The 26,568-nt window shown below is 43.2% G+C and overlaps 1 protein-coding gene across 1 annotated transcript in view; it reads left to right on the forward strand.

Annotated features, from left to right (window-relative positions):
* RAMP2 (receptor activity modifying protein 2) overlaps nt 1–26,344 on the forward strand; it is a 129,114-nt gene extending 102,770 nt beyond the window's left edge. Inside the window, exons 2-4 of the mRNA XM_073683598.1 lie at nt 732–839; nt 16,298–16,403; nt 23,227–26,344. Coding sequence (XP_073539699.1) covers nt 732–839; nt 16,298–16,403; nt 23,227–23,482 — 470 coding nt within the window. The 3' untranslated portion in view covers nt 23,483–26,344. The remainder of the gene's footprint in view (nt 1–731; nt 840–16,297; nt 16,404–23,226) is intronic.
* Nucleotides 26,345–26,568: the final 224 nt, after the last annotated feature.

Here is a 26,568-nt window from a genome sequence, read left to right on the forward strand (position 1 = left end):
GTTTTTGGTTATTTATTTTGCCTTATATACAAGTCATTACTCTGGAAAGGATGTTTCTTAACATATTTCCCAGGAAAATTCATTTTGGTTTTGTTTTTGTATGTTTTATTGTGAGTCTGTAAAAGTGGCGTAATACTTCTGACAACATTGTTGACAGCAGTGACCTGGGAGTCAGGAATGCTTCCAGGGGTCTTCCCCATGCTGTTCCCATGTCATTTGAGCACTGTTCCCATCAATTTGGGCAATTTGGGAGCCCCTGGAAAAATGCTTGAGTTTCCCATAGACTTACATTGGGATCGTTACTCAGTCCGAGCACCTGAGTATTCCAATTTGCTCGACTCGAACAACGAGTACCCGAGCATTTTAGTGCTCGCTCATCACTAGAGGTAGCAAAACACCAAAAATGTCACGGGGGTGAATACTTTCGCAAGCCACTGTATATACATAAGATGAAATAAATATTGAACATGACACCAATTTTCTAAGTAAAGATGTTTCTAAAGGTGCTATTGACATTAAATTATCACCAGATGCCGGTAACAACCCTCCAATCCACACAGGCAAAGAAATTAAACCACAGATGTCCACAAATTAATTTATATGTAATACTGAGAAATGACACATGGAAAAAGTATTGAACACGCTTACTGAAATTTATGTTTAATGCATAAAAAAATTATCTATGCAGATTTTTTAAAGACCTGGTTCATAATCAACAATTGTTCCAACAGCTTTAGGCTCGATGGCAGAAGTTGAGAACTATACCCAGCCTACAGTCAATGTGACAAATTTTTATTGGACAGCATCAAATTCAATATTATGTCCACTACATTTAAAAGGTAAGTATAGCCAATGATTTTTATAAAGATGTGATAACCAGCGATTGTCCAAATTTCCCTAAGTAGAATATAACAAGTTCATTTTTTAGAATTGTAAAATATTGTGGAAATTAAACAATATGTTACAGTATCCTATTAGTCATATTTTTGGCCTTTCTGGGCCTGGCTATTTCAAGAGTACAGTGAGAAACTGTGGAAACAGAAAATAAATAATAGCATCTGTAAACTGTGATGTTATTATAAAGCACACTTTAAAGGGAATCTGTCGGCAGGTTTTTGCTACCTCATCTGAGTGCAGCGTGATGTAGGCAAAGAGAATCTGAATCCAATGATGTATCACTTAGTTTACTGGGTGCAGTCGTTCTGACATAATCAAAGCTTTTAGTTTTAGCAATACAGCAGAGCTGAGAAAGCTAACCCCGCCCACACCAGGCTCTCTGTGTACAAATTCCATAGACAGTGAGGCACTTAACACAGGGGGGAGGGGCGTTGTTGTCTGGCAATGTTAATCTCTTTGTGATTAATTCTTCACTGTTAGTAAACAACAGCATGCACTTTGATAAGTGACACATGCCTGAATTCTCTGTTTCAGAGAATCTCCTATCTCCTGCTGCCTTTAGATTACATAGCAGAAACCTGTTGACAGATTCCCTTTAATTGAGTGCACAATTTTCCAGACTATGAGGAACTATGAGCAATGCTAGGAGGTTGCTCTAGTTCTCATAGTTTCAAGCGGAAAAACACATGTATCATAGTATACAGTTGGCGGTCAACATTATTGGCACCCTTGATTGGCTGTTTTATAATAAACAATCTCTTCAGTAATATGTGGCTATCTACCCATTTCATATAATTTATTTTAATAGCATGTCCAAATACATTCAATAAAATAGTAGACCTGTCACCATACATGCAAACATTACAACATAATTACCGTATTTTATGAATATAAGACTCATTTTTTTCCCCCAAATTTAGGAGGAAAATGGGGGTGTGTCTTATAATACGAATGTAGCTTACCGGGGCAGCTGCGGTGGAGCAGGGTCACAGGAGGCAAGGTCGCTGCTGCAGGAAACTGGTGGCGGCAGGGGCAGGAGTGAGGCGGGGACTCCACCAGCATTTTATAAAAGCCCAGGGCCCACCGCAGCCTCGCACTGCCGAACATCCACTCCTCCCAGCCTGGGGCCCACAGCATCATCCCACTTCTGCCACCGCTGCCAGCCCCCTGCAGCAGCAACCCTGCCCCACTCCTCCATCACAGCCCCCCCGATAAGCTGCTGTAAAATCTCACTATAAGATGCACACTATTTTCTTTTAAAAAAATTATGTTCCTATTGTCCTCCCCAAAATTTGGGGTGTGTCTTATGGTTCAGTGCGTCTTATAGTCTGTAAAATACGGTAAATGTATGCAAATTAAAAAGACAAAAGTATTTTAGCTATGATACATTTATTAGCTATTCATATTTCTACGTTTTCAGAGCACACAAACCCCTTGATCAGGTAAGTTTGAAAAAGAATGAATGAAATAAAAAAAGCACAACATTTAAAAGATGCTACAACAAGACAATTGTACATGTTGCGGATAGGGTGATGCATCATGATGATAAGCCAAAGTAATAAAACTGATGTTTTTGTTGGAGAGGTAATACAGGTGATAACGTTTGAGTTTATGGATCTGGAGTCAGTCTGTTGGGGAGGTTGAAGTGAGTCAATGTAGTGTGTCATAAATCTAGGTGCTAAATTGAGTCCTTGAAGTCAAAGACTTGAAAGTTCGAATTCCCAGATATTTCTCTCTTTGTTGTTCTTAAGATGAACTTTCCATATTAAGACTTTTGAATCAGTCATATTGTGTCCTTGTCCAGAGATATGTACACAGGTGTGAGAGGGCGCCCTTCATTGTTTCAGGGTCCCCAAAGTAACCCCCACACTGTATGAGGGTTCCCCCATTGTTTATCATGTTCCCACAAGTTTTACTTAAAATAAAAAACATCATATACTTGTGAGAGTGTGAACTGTGATAGCAGCAGGACAGAATTAGGTCCCTGTTGGTTTTGACTGGCTGAGCTGAGAGCAGGGGCAGACCGGAAAACCCTGTGTGTTCTGAGGGTGTCTGCTGTGTGAGACTCGGGAAGCAGAGTCTGAGGAGAACTGTGAGGACTGAACTTCAGCAAGACTCTCTCTCGACAAGCTCTCTTGTGGGAGTTGTTAACCCCTGGCCCTGGTGAAGCTGTGTCTCTGCTTAAGAACGAGTGCTGAGCTGGGGAAAGCTGTGTGGGTCTTTGGAGTTTTGTGGAAGTCCATGCTGAGTGGACTAGAGACTTTGTGATGAACGAGCCAAGTGTCGAGTGAGAGGGAAAGAGACTGAGGATATCATCCCTGTGATGGAGCACATGGTCGGTGGTCTGGAAAACAGTGAGTGACTGCAAGAGGAGAGACAGGGTCCGGTGCCATTCACATTGAGAGGATACTGACAAGCCTGGTGAAGAGTTCTTCCCGGACCTTAACCTGAGGCTACAGTACTAGAGTCCCCGGAGTGTGGGCTCGGCATCAACCGACAAGACAAGGAACCTTTGCTGTTTTTGTAAACATTGCTTTTTATTTGGCGCCAAATTTTCCAGGACTAGCTGCAGCCACCGCGATTCACAGGCCTGTGATAGACCACATATGAGGTTAACGGTACCATAACTTTAAGATACTTGGGTATCCCTATACTAGGGGTATAAGAGCAATTGGTGTAGTGTCATGTATTGTTATTGTTAATAGTGGTAGGATTGTACTCAGTGTGGCATTTCAGGGTTCCCCATAGAACATCCTCACTAGATTGACACAGTGTTTAGGTAAAATTGTTCCAGATCTTTAGTATAATTCACATTAAGGCTGTGTGCCCACGATGCATTTTTGGTGCATTTTTTGGTGCGTATTTGCAGCGCGTAAACGCTCCAGAAACGCATTGCATACCTTATCCCATGACTTCCTATGACATTCTGCAAGTTCTGTGCACAAGGTCAGGATTTTTTCTGCACAGATTTTACTCGCAGAAAAAATACGGACATGACCAATTCTTGTGCGTTTCTGCATGCGTATTTGCCTGTACAATGCATTGGAAAAATGCATGGCAAATACGCATGCAAATACGCGTCAAAAACGCATGGAAAAACCGCATGCGTTTTTCTGCCAAGGAGATGCAGAAATGCTCAGGAAAATTTCTGCTTCATTTCTGCATCATAGGCACTAAGCCAAACTGGGAACCTTGAGATTGGCTCATTGATTTCAGCTTTTGTTGATTGTGTGTAGTTAGTGGAGACAGCGTTCCAGGTGGAAACTGAGACTGATTCATGCAAATCTGAATTTTAGCCTAACCTCTGTTTTAGTAAAGAAAGTGTTGTTTATTTCTGTCTCTGTCTCAGTTTGTGACTCACTGGATCTCTCTCGGACCTCCGGTCATTACATTTTTGGCGTAGTCGACAGGATCCAGTGCTTGTCATGGACGGAGGCGAGGGAAGAAATCACTCTGCCGCACCAGCAGCCCCTTCGCTGGTTGTGGAACCCCTGGCAGCCGCGGCGACTTTGGGAGGGTATGTGCCGGTAGGAGCTTTACTCCAGCACATTAAGAAATACGAAGGCCGTAACATGGCTTTGCAGGATTGGACTGAGAGGGTCCGGAGTATTCTGCGGATGTGTAATCTGGCCCCTGCGTTACGAGCACAGCTGGCATTAAATGCACTAGAGGGCGACACTAGGCGGCTGATGATGGTATGTCCAGAGTCAGACAGGAGCACGTTAGAGAAAATCTTGGAACTGTTAGAGGGGAGTTCGGGAGGCCGGGCTCGTGTGGCCCAGCTTCGATCCTTGTTTTTCGTCCCTAAAGGGAATGTGAGACCTTGATGCAGTACTCGATTAACTTACAGGAGACATTGAATGAGGTGCAGAGACTAGACCCAGGGGCCATGGGGGCATTCCGAGAGGTAGACCGCTTGCTCCGGAATCAATTCATAACAGGGTTCGCCAATAAACTCCTTAGAGACAAACTGATGGAGATGACCCGGGCTACACCGGAATTGTCCTTCTGGCAGATTTATCAGGCCATGGTGGAAAGAGAGGATGAGTCTACTCTGGTGGTCTAGGGGGCAGTGGAAAGTGCACAGCTGGAGGGAGGTCGGATGCCAGCTTTAGGAGGAGAAGGACTGGTAAATGTTGTACAGGCTCTGCGTGCTGAGTTGAAGGAGCTAAAGCTGGAGGTGTCTAAACTCAGAGCTGGGCCGGTCCCTACTCCCACGGAGGGGCCATCCACCATGTCCTCTGAAATGGTGGTTCTGCAGTCTGCCAGGTTGTCCTCCTTGAATGATTCAAGCTCTTGTCCACGAGGAGCAGTCATTTAATGGAGGTGTGGGCGTCGGGGGCACATCTCCCGATACTGCCGGATGTCTGCAGCCCCGGAGCCTCCTTCACCGGCTTTAAACTCCCAGCCGCTGCCGTGAGAGGGCGAGCAGCAGCGGCCCACCCCCCACAAAGCCCTCAACAGGATGAACAAGATTTGTTCGCATGCAGTCCAGTGCTCGAAGCAGAGTTTGAAGGGCGTAAGATGAGATGCTTGGTTGACACGGGACCCGAATGTACCATAATGCCCTTAGAAGTGTATGAGAGACACTTCAGTCAACTAGTGGTTCCCGAGGACGGTCGAGTGATACGACTTACCGCCGCTAACAATGGCCAACTGACGGTGAAGGGAATTGTGTGGATGCAACTAAAAATGTTTAGTCAAGAGCTAGGTCAGAAAGAGATAGTGCTGGTGGACCACCCTCCTAGAAGAGGGATGGATGTGATGCTCGGAATGAACATTCTGCGAGATCTAAATTATCAGATGTATGCCAGTGAGGGACCCTGATACTGGGCTCGTGCTATCCACCATCGACCGATACAGAGAATGTTACACCGTCTAGTGCTGAGCTGCGATCTCCTGAAGAGCACGGTCCCTGGGGGCCGGGTGGGCCTGGTCCGAGTGCCATCGCGGACAACGATCTCGCTAGCGCCCCGACAAGAAGAACTCTTTATGCTACCGGTAGCGGCTGCGCAGAGACTGAATGGGCTTGAAGTACTATTCGAGCCAGCCCCAGAGAAGTCCTTGTTCGCCAAGGCGCACGTGGCCCGGTCTCTCGCGTTTGTGAAAAATGGACGGGTGCCGGTCAAATGCATCAACGTTTTAGATGAGACTGTTACAATTCCTGCTGGGACCATTCTGGCTGAACTGTTCATGGCGGCGGGGAAGGTGCCTGACAAGGCAGTATTCGAACTGCACCCAGATGAACAGTCTTCCTGGACATACGCGGTTAAAGTAGGCCGGACCGAACCACCTACCGAAGAATGGAATGGTCATGTGATCATGGACCAGATGGGATTTGATCAAGAGAAACTGACTGCCGTGCAATTGAATGAGCTTGAGAGGGTCTTGTGGGAACATCAAGAGACCTTTTCGCGACATGCGGAGGACTTCGGTTGTTCCTGGACGATTGAGCATGACATTCCTACGGGAGATACCCCTCCTATTAGGGAACGTTATCTTCAAATTCCCCCGAAGCTCTATCAAGAGGTGAAGGGCATGGTGGCCAGTATGCTTGATAACCAAGTGATCCGAGAGAGCCAGAGCCCCTGGGTTGCCCATGTGGTCTTGGTGAGGAAGAAGGATGGGACCCTTCGGTTTTGGGTGGACTATCGCAAATTGAATGCTCACACGGTGCAGGACGCATATCCATTACCTCACATAGAAGAATCTCTGTCGGTATTGGGTCGGGAAAAGTATTTCTCGATGTTGGACTTAGCAAGTGGCTATTGGCAGGTGCCAGTGGCTGAAAAAGATTGGGCCAAGACAGCATTTGTCCTACCAATGGGGCTCTATGAATTCAACCGAATGCCCTTCGGGCTCACTTACGCCCCGGGAACTTTCCAACGCCTGATGGAACATTGCTTAGGCGATCTGAATTTTGAATCAGTCCTGATATATCTAGATGACATTGTGGTGTTTAGAACCTCATTTGAAGACCATCTTGAGAAGTTACGTCAAGTTCTCCGGCAGCTCAGTAGTTACAGCCTAAAAATAAAACCAAAGAAGTGACAACTGTTACAGAGTCGAATTGAGTATTTAGGCCATGTGGTGACTCCGGAGGTGCTGCCCGCGACCAGTAAACCCTATGAAAGTTGTTATGAAATGTGGCAAAGAAAAAACATACAATAAACTGAGATCTTTAGGCTAAGCGTGAGACATCTAGAATAATGGTTTTAAGACGCACACTGAACAAAATGCAGCTTTAGGCACACTTTTGAGAGTTGCCAGCATACTGCTGAGAGCTGCCAGTTAGGCTATGTTCACACATTGGGTTTTGCAGCATATTTTGCTGCAGATATTTATGAAAATTTTCAGCTGTGTTTTGCACTACCAGCAAAGTCTATGAGAAACCAGAATTCTCTGTTCACACATGTTGTTTTGTTTTGCTGTGTATTTTGTGACTTGGTTGTGTTTTTTGAAAATAGAGCATGTCACTTCTTTCAGCATTTTTGCAGCAGAAAACACACCTGCGTTTTTTGCTGCATATTTGCAGCATTGTTTCACCCATAGGAAGTAGTGGGTAGTCAAAAAAACGCAGCAAAAAACGCAACAAAAAATGCTCCAAAACCTGCGTTTTTAACGCAGCTGTTTTCCTGCCAGAAAAAAATTAGCAGCAGATTTGCAGCAGAAAAAAACACAACGTGTGTGAACATAGGCTTATTGTGCTTGGTTTACTCCCTGTAATGGGGTGCTAGTCTTCTTTTGTACTCATCTTGTTCTGGACCTACCTTTGACTACGACTGTCTTCATGACCCGTCATATGATCTTAGCTTTGTCTATCTTTGCTTTTGACTGAACTCCTGTTTTTTGACCTCAAGTATTCCTCAGACCACAATATTGCTTCTAATTCTGACCCTGGTCCTTTTCCTTCGGTTGCTGACCCAGCAAGTTTGACTATCCTTGCTTCAGGCTCTCTCTTCCAGCCAGTTGCTTCTCTGGGGATGCAAACCAGTGGACTGTGTTGTGAGTTCAGATTCCTATACAGAGGTTAAAGAGTGAAGGCTGTGGTTTCTCTGAGATCTGCTAGACATAGTTGTTACTGTCAGGTCTGCCCTAGAAAGCCTTTTTTAAAATGACAGCCTCAGACTAACTGACAATACGCCTGTCAGTAATACATTAGTGTAGCTACCAAGGGAGGCCCATAGTGGGCTGTCTCACTCTGAGAGGCCCACCTGCAGTTGAGCTCTGTGGTAGAGCAGGGAGACATATTCTCTCTGTTCTGTAGATTGCAAGTTGCTTTAAGCCTGCAGTCTATAGAACGGCCGTTGTGCCGATGCGCACAAACAGAACTTCATAGTCCCAGTGCTGTGACATCATCACACCGCGCCGGGACTCTGACGCCCTTTGCTTGAGCTGGGGCGATGACAGCGAGTTGGTCTGCCCGGGGCTTGCCGGTGGACTCATCAGGATCCTGGATTAGGTGAGTATGTAATGACCGGAGGTCCGAAAGAGATCCAGTGAGTCACAAACTGAGACAGAAATAAACAACACTTTCTTTACTAAAACAGAGGTTAGACTAAAATTCACATTTGCATGAATCAGTCTCAGTTTCCAAAAGCAAAATCAATGTGCCAATCTCAAAGTTCCCAGTTTATGTGAATTATACTAAAGATCTGGAACAATTTTACCTAAACACTTTGTCAATCTAGTGAGGGTGTTCTATGGGGACCCCTGAAATGCCACACTGAGTACAATCCTACCACTATTAACAATAACAATACATGACACTACACCAATTGCTCTTATACCCCTAGTATAGGGATACCCAAGTATCTTAAAGTTGTGGTACCGTTAACCTCAGATGTGGTCTATCACAGGCCTGTGAATCACGGTGGCTGCAGCTAGTCCCGGAAAACTTTGGCGCCAAATAAAAAGCAATGTTTACAAAAACAGCAAAGGTTCCTTGTCTTGTCGGCCGAAGCCTAGCCCACACTCTGGGGACTTTAGTCCTGTAGCCTCAGGTTAAGATCCGGGAAGAACTCTTCACCAGGCTTGTCAGTATCCTCTCAATGTGAATGGCACCGGACCCTGTCTCTCCTCTTGCAGTCACTCACTGTTTTCCTGACCACCGACCATGTGCTCCATCACAGAGATGATATCCTCAATCTCTTTCCCTCTCACTCGACACTTGGCTCGTTCAGCACAAAGTCTCTAGTCCACTCAGCATGGACTTCCACAAAACTCCAAAAAGCCACATAGCTTTCCCCAGCTCAACACTCGTTCTTAAGCAGAGACACAGCTTCACCAGGGCCAGGGGTTAACAACCCCCACAAGAGAGCTTGTAGAGAGAGAGTCTTGCTGAAGTTCAGTCCTCACAGTTCTCCTCAGACTCTGCTTCCCGAGTCTCACACAGCAGACACCCTCAGAACACACAGGGTTTTCCGGTCTGCCCCTGCTCTCAGCTCAGCCAGTCAAAACCAACAGGGACCTAATTCTGTCCTGCTGCTATCACAGTTCACACTTCACATGCCACCCCACTAGAGGTTGGCGTCCTCGACAAACCTCCCCACTCAAAGTCGTCTTGTGCATAGCGTTGCGGGGGTATACCCGCCATAGCTCGAGTAGTTCTCCTGAGACCCACCCCAACAGACTCAGTCCCCGAGGGGGCAGAAGTCTCTTCAGCGGTGTCATCAGAGTGAGCCAATGAGGCTGCTCCCTCCTGACATGTGGTGCCCTGTGCCACATCATCCGGGTCAGGTGACTGACCTGATTCCCTGTTCTCTGAAGGACATACCACATTCTCAACACTCTCTCCACATGAGGACAGATTGATCGTAGGGGCCAAGTAAGCAGGAGCAGAGGGAGACTCACCATCAAATTCAAGAGCATCAGGAATGCCCACCCCTCGGGACACGGCCTATGGTTCAGTGGGAACGGGGACCGCATCTTCAAACCAGCACCGTTGTAGCATGTTACAATGAAGATTACGGGTTGGCTCCCCTGTTCCCACCGGCTTGACCTTGTAGACTGGAATCTTAGGGCTCACCCATTTTTTTTTTACCAGCGCTCACAGGCCCCGTTACCTTGGGGGTGGTAAGGTGTTGTTCTCGATGGGGCGATGCCATACAACTGGTACAGCTCCTTCATCAACGCCTGCTGGAAACATGCCCCTTGATCCGAGTGTATTCTTTCCGGACACCCAAACACCTGGATGAAATGCCGACACACGGCCTCAGCCACCGACTCCACCATCTGATCACTTGTCGGCACCGCTACAGCATACTTGGTGAAGTGGTCTGTCATTACCAAGCAATAGGAATACCCAGACGTTGAGCATCCTATCAAGACATAGTTAATCATGAGCAGCTCTAAGGGAGCGGAAGTCTTAATAGATTGCGTCGGCGCCCGCTGCTCAGGGCTCTTACTGAGCCTACAGACCCGAAACTGCCGACACGCCTCTGTCACCATCCCCCCAATTCAGGACAATAGAGGATTCGCTGTAGCCACTGGAGTGTCTTTTCACTTCCAAAGTGGGCCCCCTTCTCATGCTCCTCGCGAGCAACCACCGGACCCATCCCCATAGGGATTACTAGCTGGTACTGGTGCTACAGCTCAGATGGCAGGTACACCTTACGGTACAAGAGGCCCTGTTCCACACACAACTTATCCCACTGTCGCAGTAGTTTCATTCCTTCCATGGACAGCTGGACCTTGTCCTCTGCATGCGGCCAGACCCCATTTTGTACCCAATTGCAATGTCTGGGCAATCGTTCTGCTCTTTTGCCCAATCCGAGGGTGTTTTTCTCAGAACACACGGCATCCCTGACGCCACCCAACTAGAATGTACCAGACTTCGGAACATAGGTACCTGCCCTAAGTCAGGGGTTTCAGTGTCCTCAAGCTGGTCATCAACATTTTCCCCTGAGGACCCAAGGAGCACCCTTGACAGTGCATCCGCATTTCCGTTTTCCCGCCCAGAGCGAAACTTGATTCGATAATTAAACTTAGCAAGGCGAGCGACCCACCGCTGCTCCAATGCTTGCAGTTTTGCGTTTTCTAAGAGAGCCAGCAGGTTATTATCAGTCATGACTAGCACCTCAGCTCTAGCACCTCACCTCCTGTTAAATACTCGGCAAAGCGTTCTGTCATCGCCCACACCAGGGCCAGTAGCTCTAGGCGAAAAGAACTGTAGTTAGCTGGGTTGCGTTCAGTGTCTCTGAAAGACTTGCTGCCATAGGCGATTACTCGCTCTTGACCATCCTGCACTTGTGCTAGTACCACCCCCAGCCCATACAGACTGCCATTGGTGTATAGCAGGAAAGAAGCATCAAACCGAGCATACACCAACAACGGAACACTCGTTAGGGCGGACTTTACCTCCTCAAAGGCCCTTTGCTGCTGGGGTCCCCATGGGATGGGGCGATTTTGGGGGTCCTGCACCGTCCCTCTTAAAAGCTCATTTAGGGGACTCAATACTTGTCAAAATTTAGGTACAAATCGCCGATAGTACCCCGCTAAACCCACGAAGGCCCGAACCTCTCGCAGGGTACGGAGAGGTGGCCACATTGCTTAGGCGATCTGAATTTTGAATCAGTCCTGATATATCTAGATGACATCGTGGTGTTTAGAACCTCATTTGAAGACCATCTTGGGAAGTTACGTCAAGTTCTCCGGCAGCTCAGTAGTTACAGCCTAAAAATAAAACCAAAGAAGTGACAACTGTTACAGAGTCAAATTGAGTATTTAGGCCATGTGGTGACTCCAGAGGTGCTGCCCGCGACCAGTAAAGTCACCTCAGTAAAGTCAACTCAGTAAAGTCAATATTCATCTTTCCACATTGTCTTGGGGCATTTTTGACTGTTCCATGAGAATAAAACTTAAATGCTTAAGCTGGGATGCCAAAGTGTTTGCAGATAGTCTTACACCCTTCAGGCTATGTTCACATGTCCAGTAGTCATCCGTTAGAACAGATAAAGCAGCAATCCGTTGGCAAAAGAAATGTACAGACACAACTTCTTGTCCGTTTTTAAAAAACAGCTGGATCCTCTTTTTTAACACTAAAGTCTATGGAAAACATATCCGTTACCCCCTTTACTCCACAAGGCTATTTGTACGTCAATGACGAGGCCAATATTTACAATTGTGACCATTGTCACTTTATAAGGTAATAACTCTGGAACGCTTCATGATAGTGGTAAAATTTATTTCGATATGACTTGCGTTTATTTGTGAAAAAATCAGAAATTTGGCAAAAATTTAGAAAAGTTTGCAATTTTCAATCTTTGAATGTTCATGCCCTTAAATCAGGGAGATATGTCACACAAAATAGTTAATAAATAACATTTCCCACATGTCTACTTTACAATAGCACAATTTTGGAACCAACATTTTTTTTTGTTAGGAAGTTATAGGGGTTAAAAGTTGACCAGCGATTTCTCATTTTTCCAACCAAATTTACAAAACCATTTTTTTAGGGACCACATCACATTTGAAGTCACTTTGAGGGGTCCATATGACAGAAAAGACCCCAAAGTGACACCATTCTAAAAACTGCACCCCCTCAAGGTTCTCAAAACCACATTCAAGAAGTTTATTAACCCTTCAGGTGCTTCACAGGAATTTTTGGAATGTGGAAGAAAACAATGAACATTTAACTTTTTTACACAAAAATGTTACTTTAGACCCAACTTTTTTTTATTTTTCCAAGTGTAACAGGGAAAAACGGACCCCGAAATTTCTCCTGAGTAAGCCGATCAGAAGGGAAGTAGCACTGTGTGACTTTTTGAACGCAAAATTGGCTGGAATCGAGAGCAGATGCCATGTCGCGTTTGGAGAGCCCCTGATGTGCCTAAACAGTGGAAACCACCCACTAGTGAACCCATTTTGGAAATTACACCCCTCAAGGATTTTATTAAGGGGTATAGTGAACATTTTGAACCCAGAGGTATGACACAGAATTTGATAACATTATGTCATCATATTGAATATGTTGTCATTAGCCTTGAGTGCAAGTGCTTGCTACTTGAGTTTGCATCAGGTACTCAGGTATACACCAGGTATCGAGGGTGCTCGAGTGACATGCTTGAGTGACATGCTTGAGTCCCCGCCACCACATGCTTCACGGTTGTTAGACACCCAAAAAAAAAACATGCGGGGATTGCTTGCTTATGGCAGGCAATCCCCGCATGGTTTTATTTTTGCTGTATAACAGCCACATAAACATATGGGGTGGAGCATGTCACTTGAGCACCACGATACTCTGTGTATACCTGAGCACCCGATGCAAACTCAAGTAGCGAGCACTTGCACTCAACACTAGTCGCCATATCGTCATCATTTTTTTTTTTTTTACTTTCGAAAAAAATCCCAATCCAGATACAACCCTAAACACAACCCTATGTGTACACTCTCCGTACTGTCAACACTTTGAACGCAGAATACTTTATGCTGCGTCCAAAGCGCTGCACGCAGGTGAATCTGCATGTGTTCATTGAACCATGTGGATTCACCGCAATCAATACATTGCACTGATCTAATTTCTCTTGCGGAGACTAGCAACTCCACAAGAGAAATTAACACGCTGCGGTCTGGAAAGACGTGCTGCATATCCGTGTGATCCACAGGGGCATGGAGGCGCATAGTAGGCATTGGATTTTTTGTAAATCCCATCCACTTTGCTTGTAATGTAGAACGCTGTGGTTTGCATGCAGCGCAAGTGCGCTGCGTCCAATCTGCAGCATTTCCTGACCATTTGCACATACTCTAACACAAAGCTAACCCCAACCCTAATACAACCCTAACCCTAACACAACCCTAATCCTAACTGTAACCCTAATCCTAACCCTAACCCCAACACATTAACCCTAACACAACCCTAATCCTAACACAACCCTAACCCTAATACTAACACTAACACAACCCTAACCCTAACACAACTCTAATCCTAACACAACCCTAACCCTATCTTGAGTGATACTTTCACTATGAGGCAGCAGAGTTACCCTGCACTCCATCTTCCCTCTGTTTAGCGGTGTCCTTTTTTTCCGAGGTTCACAAAACTGTGGCCGATGGCACTTTTATGCACGCCTAACCAAAAGATGGACACAGTGGGATCACAGGCCGGACGGCATCCATGGTGCCTCCATCTGCCTCATTACAGGGAATGAGGGTTCCATCTGAATCACATATTTCAGAGATTTTCACGGAAACCCTGGTGTAGGCACTCAATGCAGAGCGCAGGATAAATGTGAGCCTAGCCTTACTGCAATCTTTGGGAGGCAGAATGAACAAATCAGCAGCAGGTGAAGAATTTGTTTAATTTATTTTTTACGCCATTCTTCATGCGGTATAAGTGATTAAACTACTTTATTCTTCGGGTCGGTGCGATTACAGCAATACCAGATTTATATGGAGTTTTTATGTTTGGCAGCTGTCATACACTAAAAGACGCTTTTTTTGCAAAGACTAGTTTTTGCATCGCCATGTTTTTAGAGCTATAATTTTCCATATTTTGGCCGACAGAGTCAAGTAAGGGCTTGTTTTTTGTGTGACAAGTTGACGTTTTTATTGGTACCATTTTCGGGCATGTGACATTTGTTGATCGCTTTCTATTCTGATTTTTGGGAGGCAGAATAAACAAAAAGCAACAATTCAGGAATTGGGTTTTTTTATGACTTTCTGCATATGGTAAAATTTATAAGGCTGCTTTATTCTTCGGATCACTATGTTTACAGCGATACTACATTTATTTTTTTTATGTTTTTGGCGCTTTTACACAATAAAAACTATTTTATAGAAAAAATATTTTTTTTGTATCGCTTTATTCTGAGAGCTATAACTTTTTTATTTTTCGAGTGATGGAGCTGTATGGTGGCTTCTTTTTTGTGGGACATGATGAAGTTTTCAGCGGTACCATTTTTATTTACATTCGTCTTTTTGATCGTGTTTTATTCCACTTTTTGTTTGGCAGTATCATGATAAAGCACCGTTTTTTGCTTAGTTTTTTATTTATTTTTACCGTGTTCACTAAAGGGGTTAATTAGTGGGACAGTTTTATAAGTCAGGTCGTTACGGATGCGGCAGTACCAAAAATGTTTACTTTTATTGCTTATATTTTATTTTTTTTCCATAATAATATTTATTTATGGGTACCATATATATATATATTTTTGGATTATTTTTAATTTTTCTTTATATTTTTTCAATTTTTTTCACTTTCTTTCACTTTTTTACTTTACCTCACTATGGGACTTTCACTTTTTGCAGGATGATCGCTTGTATAGCATTGGGATGCAACAGCATCCCTATGCTATGCAGGCTGTCAGCGCTGCACTGACACAAGTTAGATAGATCACGCACTGCGCATGATCTAACTAACTCGCTGGTGCCTGGTGACCTAGATGTCATCATGACGACATCGGGGCACCATGGCAACGATCGGGATCCCGCGATGACGTCATGGGGTCTCTGATCCAACGTAAGAGGGGCTGTCTTTCCTCTGCCTGCTCCTGAAATGCTGCGATCGACTTAGATCACAGCATTTCAGAGGTTAATGATCCGCAAGCGGTGCGGGACCACTCCTGGCACCGAGTGCCGGGTGTCAGCTGTCAGAATCAGCTGACACCCGGGGGTGATTGCGGGCTGTGCGGGAACCGAAACGTAATAGTATGTACCTGGTCATTAAGGCCCAGGGCACAGGGACGTATTATTACACCACACGTCAGAATGGGGTTTAATAGCTATTGTATTTTTCCATTTGAAACGGATCCAGTACACAAAAAATGGATCCTTTTCAAATTACAGAAAAACAGTTATTTAACGGGTCCGTTTTCATAGACTTCAACGTTAAAAAATAGATCCAGCTGAAATCATTTTTTTAAGAATGGACAAAAAGTTGTGTCTGCACAGTTATTTTGCCAACGGATTGCTGCTGGATCCGTTCTATCAGATGACTACTGGACATGTGAACGTAGCCTTAGACTGCTTATGCTTGGTGATTGCAGCATTTCTGATCTTCTCAGACAGCTCTCTTATTTACCATTGTGAACCCAACTCATTTCTAGTTAATAACAGTTTAATCTTATTTTGTCCTTTTTTTCAAACTTAACAAAGGGTGTCCTGGCATTATTTTCAATTTTGTATCCTTTTTTATCTGCTAAGTTTTTATTTATTTTTTTACCTCCTGTTGTTCTGTATCAAACATGAGTTTGTATATATCCATGCAGTTTCACTAAGCTTTACTTCAAGAGATATTCAGGGGTGCCAGTAGTTTTACTTCATTGTGTATTGTGGGTGTGTTGGGTGTGTTGAGTGGACCTAGCAGCATTATCTTTTGCTCCTGCAGATACCTCTAAACCTTGATGAGTGATATAACTGCAAACTAAACAGTTTTTTATTATTTTTTATTTCCTTTTAATAGATATATATGCATATGACAAATGCGTTGAGGAGTGCTGGGAGTCTTTTAATGCTACAATGTTCACTAATTCACAAGAATACTGGTGCAATTGGGAATACACCTTCAGGTACGGATTGTGAAGCAAATACATATTTTACTTGATGTCACATGGCAGTATGATTGACAATTCATATTACAACACAAATGTACAATAATGATGAGAAACTTCAACTGATCACAAGGGACTTGGGTCCCTTACCTCAAAGCACAAAAATTTAACTGGGGTATCTACCACGGGTCACCAGGGACTCAATACAACACCAAACTAATGGACTTTCAAGCCTGTGGTGACAAATCACCAGGTACCAGGAACTGACTAGGACACCAATGAGTGGACACTAGGGACTGAACTAGTTTATTAGGACTTGGAAGAAATTGGAAACTTGCTATGTCTCTATGGCATTATCCTAGTATGATTATATCAGATTTCAAATTTCTAAGTTAATTTTTCAAATTAGACCAGTGCACGTCACAGGGCAGGGGGGAAACATGCTAAATAAGCGTATAGTCGGGGATTTCTGGGCTAACTAAAGAGATAGGCCAAGCATGTGAAAATCAATTTTATAAACCTCCATTTCACTGCAAGCAGACCTCTACTATGAGCCATACAGGTATGTATAGATTTACTTTTCTATCACCTGTATACCCATATTAGAGGTCTCAAATCTCCCAGGGGGTGACAGATTCCCTTTAAGGGATTTTCCTGGTGACTGCTCAGTGCATGCCTTTATATATTTAGTTAATGTCCTGCAAATTTTTGTAGTTTAATAGTGCCAGGGCTCAAACAAGAACCTACAGCAGTGGTCTCAAACATGCAACCAGAGGGCCGCATGCAGCCCCTGAGGCTCTGTTGTACGCCCCTTGAGCCCCTGAGACAATCGCGTCTAACTAGCCGGAGGCCGCTGTTGTCCGAGGACGCACATTCAGTTGAAATGTATTGCGGCACAGAGACCAGCTCTCTACACCGCAGCACCAATACCATCCACCAGCCAATCAGAGGCCAGCAGCTGATGTCAGAGTCCCTGCATGACCACACATGACGTCATTGCTAAGCACCTCAGCTGTGTAGGAGGAAGAGGATCCTGTTCGCCGAGGGGGCGAGGTCAGGCGAGAAGAATTTTTTCATGTGGGACATTGTTACAAGAAGGGAACAAGGATGGGAACATTACTATAAGATGGGACCAGGATGGGGACATTACTATAAGATAGGACCAGGATGGGGACATTACTATAAGATGGGACGAGGATGGGGACATTACTATAAGATAGGACCAGGATGAGGACATTACTATAAGATGTGACTATGATGGGGACATTACTACAAGATGAACCAGGATGGGGACATTGCTATAAGATGGGACCAGGATGGGGACATTACTATTAGATGGGACCAGGATGGGGACATTACTATAAGATAGGACCAGGAAGGAGACATTACTATAAGATGTGACCATGATGGGGACATTACTACAAGATGAGCCAGGATGGGGACATTACTACAAGATGAACCAGGATGGGGACATTGCTATAAGATGGGACCAGGATGGGGACATTACTATTAGATGGGACCAGGATGGGGACATTACTATAAGATAGGACCAGGAAGGAGACATTACTATAAGATGTGACCATGATGGGGACATTACTATAAGATGGGATCAGGATGGGAACATTACTATAAGATGAGACCAGGATGGGGACATTACTATAAAATGAGAGCAGGATGGAGACATTAATATAAAATGGGACCAGCATGGGGACATTTCTATAAGATGGGACCAAGACGGGGACATTTCTATAAATTGGGAACAGGATGGGGACATTGCTACAGGACAGGGGGCATTATTACAGGCTGAGGGACATTATTATAGGACAAGTGATATTATTTTAAGCTTGGTGACATTATTACCAGTTGACGGACATTATTACAGTGCGAGGGCCATTATTACAGGATTGGTGACATTATTACATGATGGGGGACATTATTACAGGGCAGAGGATATTATTAGAGGACAACGGACATTATAACAGGATAGGAGACATTATTACAGGATGGGTGCCAGAATTACTATATGAGGCTAATTGTAAAACTATATTGCGGTTTGGGGCAAAAAACGTGGCCCTTCATATTCAAATTTTTCTTTGTGCGGCCTATTTACCCGACTGAGTTTGAGACCCCTGACGTATAGAATTGAAGGGAGAGGCACTATCATGTAAGAGAGAATGTCTAGTAAATAACGCAGAAATATGTGCATATGCCTGTAATCATAACAACTCTTACAGTACAGGGAACAAATTATTTATGGTAATCGGTAAATGACATAAATTAAAATGGCACAATTGTTTTTTTTCTTCTGTATTTAACCCATAATAAAAGTTAAAATAAATGTATTGCTTATATGTGCATATGGGAAAAATACAGCTTAGCTTGCAAAAAGAAAGATCATATAGCTAAGTTTACATAAAAATAAAATACATAAAAGGCTGTTATGGCTATGAAAGAGGAAAGGTGAAAACAAAAAAATCTTTTGGGGCTGAGAACAATTAAGTTATTTGTTGTTATTTTGTCTTTGTTTTTGAAAAAATTCAAAATAATATGTTTATGCCATTTTATGCAATTTTTTTTTACGTATAAGCGTAAGGCTCTCTTCACATCTAAAGGGTAGTGTGTATATGGTAGCACAATATTTGTATGTGTGAGCAATTTTTTATGTAAATGTATTGCGTATGTGCATATTTTATTTGTGTGTAATGTGTATAGATATGCATGTGTGTGTACAGGTGCTTCCCACAAAATCATCAAAAACTTAATTTATTTCAGTTGTTCAATACAAAAAGTGAAACTCATATATGATATAGAGTCATTACAAACAGAGTGATCTATTTCAAGTATTTTTTTCTGTTAATGTTGATGATTATGGCTTACAGCCAATGAAAACACAAAAGTCATTATCTCAGTAAATTAGAATACTTTATAACACCAGCTTGAAAAATGATTTTAAAATCCAAAATGTTGGCCTACTGAAATGTATGTTCAGTAAATGCAGTCAATACTTGGTCGGGCACCTTTTGCATCAATTACTGCATCAATGCGGCGTGGCATGGAGGCGATCAGCATATGGCACTGCTGAGGTGTTATGGAAGCCCAGGTTGCTTTGATAGCAGCCTTCAGCTAATCTGCATTGTTGGGTCTGGTGTCTCTCATCTTCCTCTTGACAATACCCCATAGATTCTCTATGGGGTTAAGGTCAGACGAGTTTACTGGCCAATCAAGCACAGTGATACTGTTGTTTGTAAACCAGGTATTGGTACTTTTGGCAGTGTGGACAGGTGCCAAGTCCTGCTGGAGAATGAAATTTCCATCTCCAAAAAGCTTTTCGGCAGAGGGAAGCATGAAGTGCTCTAAAATTATGTGGTAGACGGCTACGCTGACTTTGGTCTTGATAAAACACAGTGGACCTACACCAGCAGATGACATGGCTCCCCAAACCATCACTGATTGTGGAAACTTCACACTAGACCTCAAGCAGCTTGGATTGTGTGCCTCTCCACTCTTCCTCCAGTCTCTGGGACCTTGATTTCCAAATGAAATGCACAATTTACTTTCATCTGAAAACAACACCTTTGACCACTGAGCAACAGTCCAGGTCTTTTTCTCCTTGGCCCAGGTAAGACGCTTCTGGCATTGTCTATTGGTCATGAGTGGCTTGACACAAGGAATGCGACACTTGTAGCCCATGTCCTGGATATGTCTGTGGTGGCTCTTGAAGCAATGACTCCAGCAGCAGTCCACTCCTTGTGAATCTCCCCAAATTTTTGAATTGCCTTTTCTTAACAATCCTTTCAAGGCTGTGGTTATCCCGGTTGCTTGTGCACCTTTTTCTACCACACTTTTTCCTTCCATTCAACTTTCCATTAATATGCTTGGATACAGCACTCTGTGAACAGCCAGCTTCTTTAGCAATGACCTTTTGTGGCTTACCCTCCTTGTGGAGTATGTCAATGACTGCCTTCTGGACATCTGTCAAGTCAGCAGTCTACCCCATGATTGTGGAGCCTACTGAAACAGACTAAGGGATCTTTTTAAATGCGTAGGAAGCGTTTGCAGGTGTTTTTTGTTAATTTTTCTAATTTACTGAGATAATGACTTTTGTGTTTTCATTGGCTGTAAGCCATAATCATCAACATTAACAGAAATAAACACTTGAAATAGATCACTCTGTGTTTGTAATGACTCTATATCAGGGGTCCTCAAACTTTTTAAACAGGGGGCCAGATAACGGTCCCTCAGACCATTGGAGGGCCGGAATATAGTTTTTAAAAAAAACTATGAACAAATTCCTATGCACACTGCACATATCTTATTTTGAAGTAAAAAAACAATACAGGAACAAATACAATATTTAAAATGAAGAACAAGTAAAGTTAAATCAACCGGTATTTCAATAGGCAGGTAAATGTCCCCAATAGGCAGCATAGGTCCCCAATAGGCAGGTAAATATCCCCAATAGGCAGGTAAATATCCCCAATAGGCAGGTAAATATCCCCAATAGGCAGCATAGGTCCCCAATAGGCAGCATAGGTCCTCAATGGGCAGGTAAATGCTCCCAATAGGCAGGCTGTTTCCCCCTTATAATGCCATATGCAGGCTGTTCCCCCCCTTATAATGCCCCATGCAGGCTTTTCCCCCCTTATAATGCCCCATGCTGGATGCCACCCCCCATATAATGCCCCATGCAGGATGTCCCTTTCTCACACCATATAATGCCCCATGCAAGATATCACTCCCCTGTCTTTATAATGCCCCATGCAGGATGTCCCTTTCCCCCCCATATAATGCCACATGCAAGATGTCACCCCCCCATATAATTCCCCATGCAGCATGTCACCCCCCATATAATGCCACATGCAGCATGTCACCCCCCCATATAATGCCACATGCAGCATGTCATCGTATATATAAAGCCCCATGCAGGATGTCACCCCGCATATCATGCCCCATGCAGGATGTCACCCCCCCATATTATACCCCTTGCAGGATGTCACCCTGCCCATATAATGACCTATGCCTCCATACATTAAAAAAAAAAAAAATCCAATACTCACCTCACTTCTCACTTGCTGCCGCTGCTCTACTCTGGTCCGGACTCCAGCGTCGCGGCGGCGTTGTCCCACTCTGCGCTGCCTGTGACGGCACTCGGGAGGGCGCGGTGTAAAGACGTCACCACGCCCTCTGACCTGAGACGTCACAGGAAGCGCAGAGCAGGAAGACAGCGGATCTGCGGAGGCACGGGGAGAGGTAAGTATCCGCCTGCCGGGGGCCCTGAGCAAGCGGGGGTAAGGGCGGGCGTTGGCACCGCTCTCCTCTCCTCCGCCCATAGCCTGGCGGGCCTGATAAAAGTCCTCCGCAGGCCGCATGTGGCCTGCAGGCCGTAGTTTGAGGACCCCTGCTCTATATAATATATGAGTTTCACTTTTTGTATTGAAGAACTGAAATAAATTAACTTTTTCATGATATTCTAATTTTGTGAGAAGCACCTGTAATGGGGAAGGGGTTTGACAGGGAACCACACACATCCTACACAGGTGCCCTTTGTTGAAAGTGTCTGCCCTTGGGATTTTGGGCTGTGTGCATAGAGGGAGGTGTTTTGGATGCACTGTGTGGATAAGTACAGGTGGAGCTCGAGCTGTGTGCATAGTATTGCAAAGGGAGAAATCTGAAAATTGTCCCTATCATAAATTGACAGCCTGCACATCTTATTCTTAGAGATTAGATGAGATTTCGTAAAATTGTATTCACGATTCTGGAACTATGTTTTACTGCATATCTTCTGTCCCCAAAATCAGCTGCGTATATGACCTGTGTGAATGTACCCTCACTATTTTGTTACATAACTTTCCTATTGGATGACAGTACTTCAGATTAGATTTTTTTAGCAGCACACCACAAATAAAGATTGCCAACCCCTTGTGTACTATAATATAAGACATGTTATTGTTGAAAACTTAGCATTAAGGAGAAAGACCTCAGCCCATATATGTTTATAATGCAATTAGTGTTATAAAGAGTTGGGCGAATCAATTCATGGGACTCCCGTGCATCTGCCAAATCAGTGCTCTGTAACAAATGGATAGGAGATTTGCAAATCTCTTACCATGAGGAATCCCCAACGCTACTTTTGATTAGGCGGGCTGACGTGATGTCATCTGTGTGACATGCCGCAATAATGACATCACTGCAGCCTAGCTAATCAAAAGCTACAATGGGGATTCCGGAAAGTAAGACATTTGCAAGCCTTCTGTTCAGCGGTCAAAGAGTATGACTTGGCCAACGGACTGGAGTCCCTTGAATTAATCCGCCCAACTCTAGTTGTAAAGAAATAAAAGTTATTTATAATATTTGATATATTTTTCACATATATTGATATATTTTTCACATATATGTCCCAGGTATGTTATACAGCTTTTTCTAAGGTCTGATACATGTGGGTTGTGCAGAGTTGCACGGAGCCATACAACATTATAAGTCTTTGGAGGGAAGCATCATCCAAATACACAAATATGCATTACAGTTATTATCTTTATAAGTCTTATTTCCACTGGAGAATATCTCCATAATCATAATTACCTAAATGGGATTATTTGTCCAGAAGCAACATGAGTTTCTGCGAAATCTATTCAGATGAACAATACTGGCGCAGACATGTCGGCAACAAAATGGACACATATGAATATACTCATACAATTCTGTAAGTGCATCATGTCTATAATGATATTTGTTCAGTTTGTGAAAAACAGGTTGTTTTAAAAAAAAAAAAAAAAAAAAAAAGCCTTATCTTCAATGGTATGCAGTTTGTCACCAACTTTTATTTTGTTTCCTTCCTCTACAGAATTTACAGCATCTTACAATTATGCTTGGAATTGAATGCTGAAAGGCTTTTTATTGCCTTTCCAAATGAACTAGCACACAACACAATTTTGAAAGCCCACATGTATCATTTTAAAAATTGCAGTCTTTTGTCTGAAGAGCTCATGGACCCTCCTGAGAACATCCTCTTTGGATTAATTTTTGCTCCCATCTGCATAATACCTTTCCTGGTCACTCTTGTTGTATACAAGAGCAACACTAACAAGCCGCAAATCTAAGTATTCACTACTGACATTACCAGACAATTGTAATTGCGTTTTCTAACTGCTTATAATAGCAGAAGGCTTTGATAGTCTTTGGTCAATTTTATGACCATGCCTGATCCTTAATGCTCATCTCCAACTCAAAATCCACTTCCATTTTGGAACCTCTCACTTCCTTGCTTTTCCGGAGAGGTGATAGAAAAAGTCTATCTCAACATCTCGTAAAGACTTTATTCTTTGACCACCTTGACTGGTAGATGCAACTTCAATCACATTCCAAGTTTTTATTAAAGAATTACTAATTAAATGAAATATTTCAGAGAAAATATGAAGTAAGGAAGTCATCTTTATAAAAAGAAGTGTACAGAATTCTGGATATGTGTCAAAACTGATACCCAGCTATTTTTACATCTAAAACAACTTAGCTACCGATTTATTTAAAATCCACGAGTTTCCTCCTTGGAATAAGCCAATAGCAATTACGCGTGGAAGAAACTTAATTCCAAACACCAACTGTGATATCAATGAGCATTATGTCATTATCATAATGCCTTGTTATATTGTAAAATATCTTGTCTATGTGAAGATACTCATGCAATGGAATACTGGAAGCTTATTGTATATTTTTCTGCTTTATTCTGTTTGGTAATATTTATAAGAATATGTATTTCAAAAAGACAAATGATGTGTAACGAGAGGCTTGCCTTCAGCCTGAGGGATTGGACAATTTATGTTTAATTCTGTTACTGAAAAATGAAATTGTATGTGTGTATGTTTATGAAAAATGAAAATCTGCACCCTTTTAATACAGTAAACAATAAAATAAAATATTGACCTGAAAGGAAGCAAACATGATCCATGCACATCAGAGCCATTTGGATTTAAAGCATATATGACAATGTATGAAAATACTGTACATTCCAAAATATTGTGTTCATTATATTTATCTATAACAGTTGTTTTCACTGAAGCATATGGACCTTAAAACACTGAAGTTTGGCATAGTTGGTAACCCCATTTTGACCATCAATTTTTCATTTTTGCATTTTCATTTTGTCTTCCCTTTCATCCAGGAGCGATATTTTTGTTTTCATTTTTTATTTGTTGAAAGGTTTGTTTTTTTGCAGGATGAATTGTAGTTTTGAATGACACCATTCATTTTACCATATAATGTATTGAAAAGGGGAAAAAAAATCAAGTGAGATGAAATATAATTCTGACATTGTTTTTTAAAGGGTTTAGTGTTTACGGTGTTCATTGTTCGGTAAAGAATATTATTATTATTTACATAGCGCCATTAATTTCACAGCACTTTACAGACATTATCATCACTGTCCCCATTGGGGCTCACAATCTAGATTCCCTATCAATAATTCTTTAGAGTGTGGGAGGAAACCGGAGTTCCCAGTGGAAACCCCCGCAAACACGGGGAGAAGATACAAACTCCTTGCAGATGTTGAACTTGGTGGGATTTGAACCCAGGACCCAAGAAAAGCAACAGTGCTAACCACTGAGCCACCATGCTGCTTAAAAAAAGACTTGTCAACATGATTCTTCCGGTCAGTAGAATAAATGCAAAACCAAATTTATTTAAGTGGTTAAACAGCAGCAAGTAGAGCAAGTTCCGTTTGCTGCTATTATAGGCAGGACCTGGTTGCATAGCACAGTCAACACCTGCTCTGTATGGAACGGGCTCAGCTTCTGAGTCTGCTCTATACACCCACACTTGACATGTGACATACATGTACATCATATGACGGGAAGTGGTTAATTGATTTTTCTAGGCAAAGCCAGCAGTGTATCCATAGAGAAGGAAATCTTGAAGATATTTACTATTCCTTTCCTCTAGAGGTCACAAAAAAAAATCACATAATCTACATGAAAACTGCACTATGTAGACAAGACCTAATACTTGATGTAAAGTATAGTAAATTACAACATGCAATTTTGCATCTTACAGATTATGTTTTCATCTGTTTTGAAGCTTCAAATATGAACTGACAGGGAAGTATGATTTTACTAAAGAAACTAGTGATATAACTGCATAGGTCATTGAACAACAGTTACAATTAGATGTGTCTTGTAGTACTTTGATATGCCAGCTCAGAGAAATGAATGTTGGAAGCCAAATGACAATTAGTCTGGACAGGGCCGGCTCCAGGTTTTTCTGGGCCCTGGCGAAAGAGTCTCAGTGGGCCCCTTTAAGACATACCACGATTCATGATGCAGAGATACAGCGGAGAAATATATATATATATATATATATATATATATATATATATATATATAGTACAATGCAAAGATTTCACTTCTTAGATTACATGAGTGATATCTATTGTAAATTCCACAATAGCTCAGAAACCGGTGAATCGCTCCACACAGAATACTGGCCCCCATATAAGGCTCCATACGGAATACTGGCCCTCATATAACGCTTCATACAGGATACTGGCCCCCATATAACGCTCCACACAGAATACTGGCCCCCATATAACGCTCCATACAGGATACTGGTCCCCTTATAAAGCTCCATACAGGATACTGGCCCCCATATAACGCTCCATACAGGATACTGGTCCCCTTATAAAACTCCATACAGGATACTGGCCCCCATATAACGCTCCATACAGGATACCGGTCCCCTTATAACGCTCCATACAGGATACCGGTCCCCTTATAACTCTCCATACAGGATACTGGCCCCCATATAATGCTGCATGCAGGCTGTTACCCCCCACATAATGCCCCATACAGGCTTTCCCCCCCTTATAATGCTCCATGCAGGCTGTTACCCCCCACATAATGCCCCATACAGGCCCCCCCCCCTTTTAATGCTCCATGCAGGCTGTTACCCCCCACATAATGCCCCATACAGGCCCCCCCATTTTAATGCTCCATGCAGGCTGTTACCCCCCACATAATGCCCCATACAGGCCCCCCCCTTTTAATGCTCCATGCAGGCTGTTACCCCCCACATAATGCCCCATACAGGCTGCCCCCCCTTATAATGCTCCATGCAGGCTGTTCCCCCCCACATAATGCACTATGCAGGCTGCCCCCCCTTTATAATGCCCCATGCAGGATGTCGTCCCCCCCTTTAT

The sequence above is a fragment of the Phyllobates terribilis genome, unplaced genomic scaffold (assembly GCF_046119375.1).
Source record: "Phyllobates terribilis strain yellow unplaced genomic scaffold, ASM4611937v1 Scaffold_5__5_contigs__length_657084704, whole genome shotgun sequence".
Classification (NCBI taxonomy): domain Eukaryota; kingdom Metazoa; phylum Chordata; class Amphibia; order Anura; family Dendrobatidae; genus Phyllobates; species Phyllobates terribilis.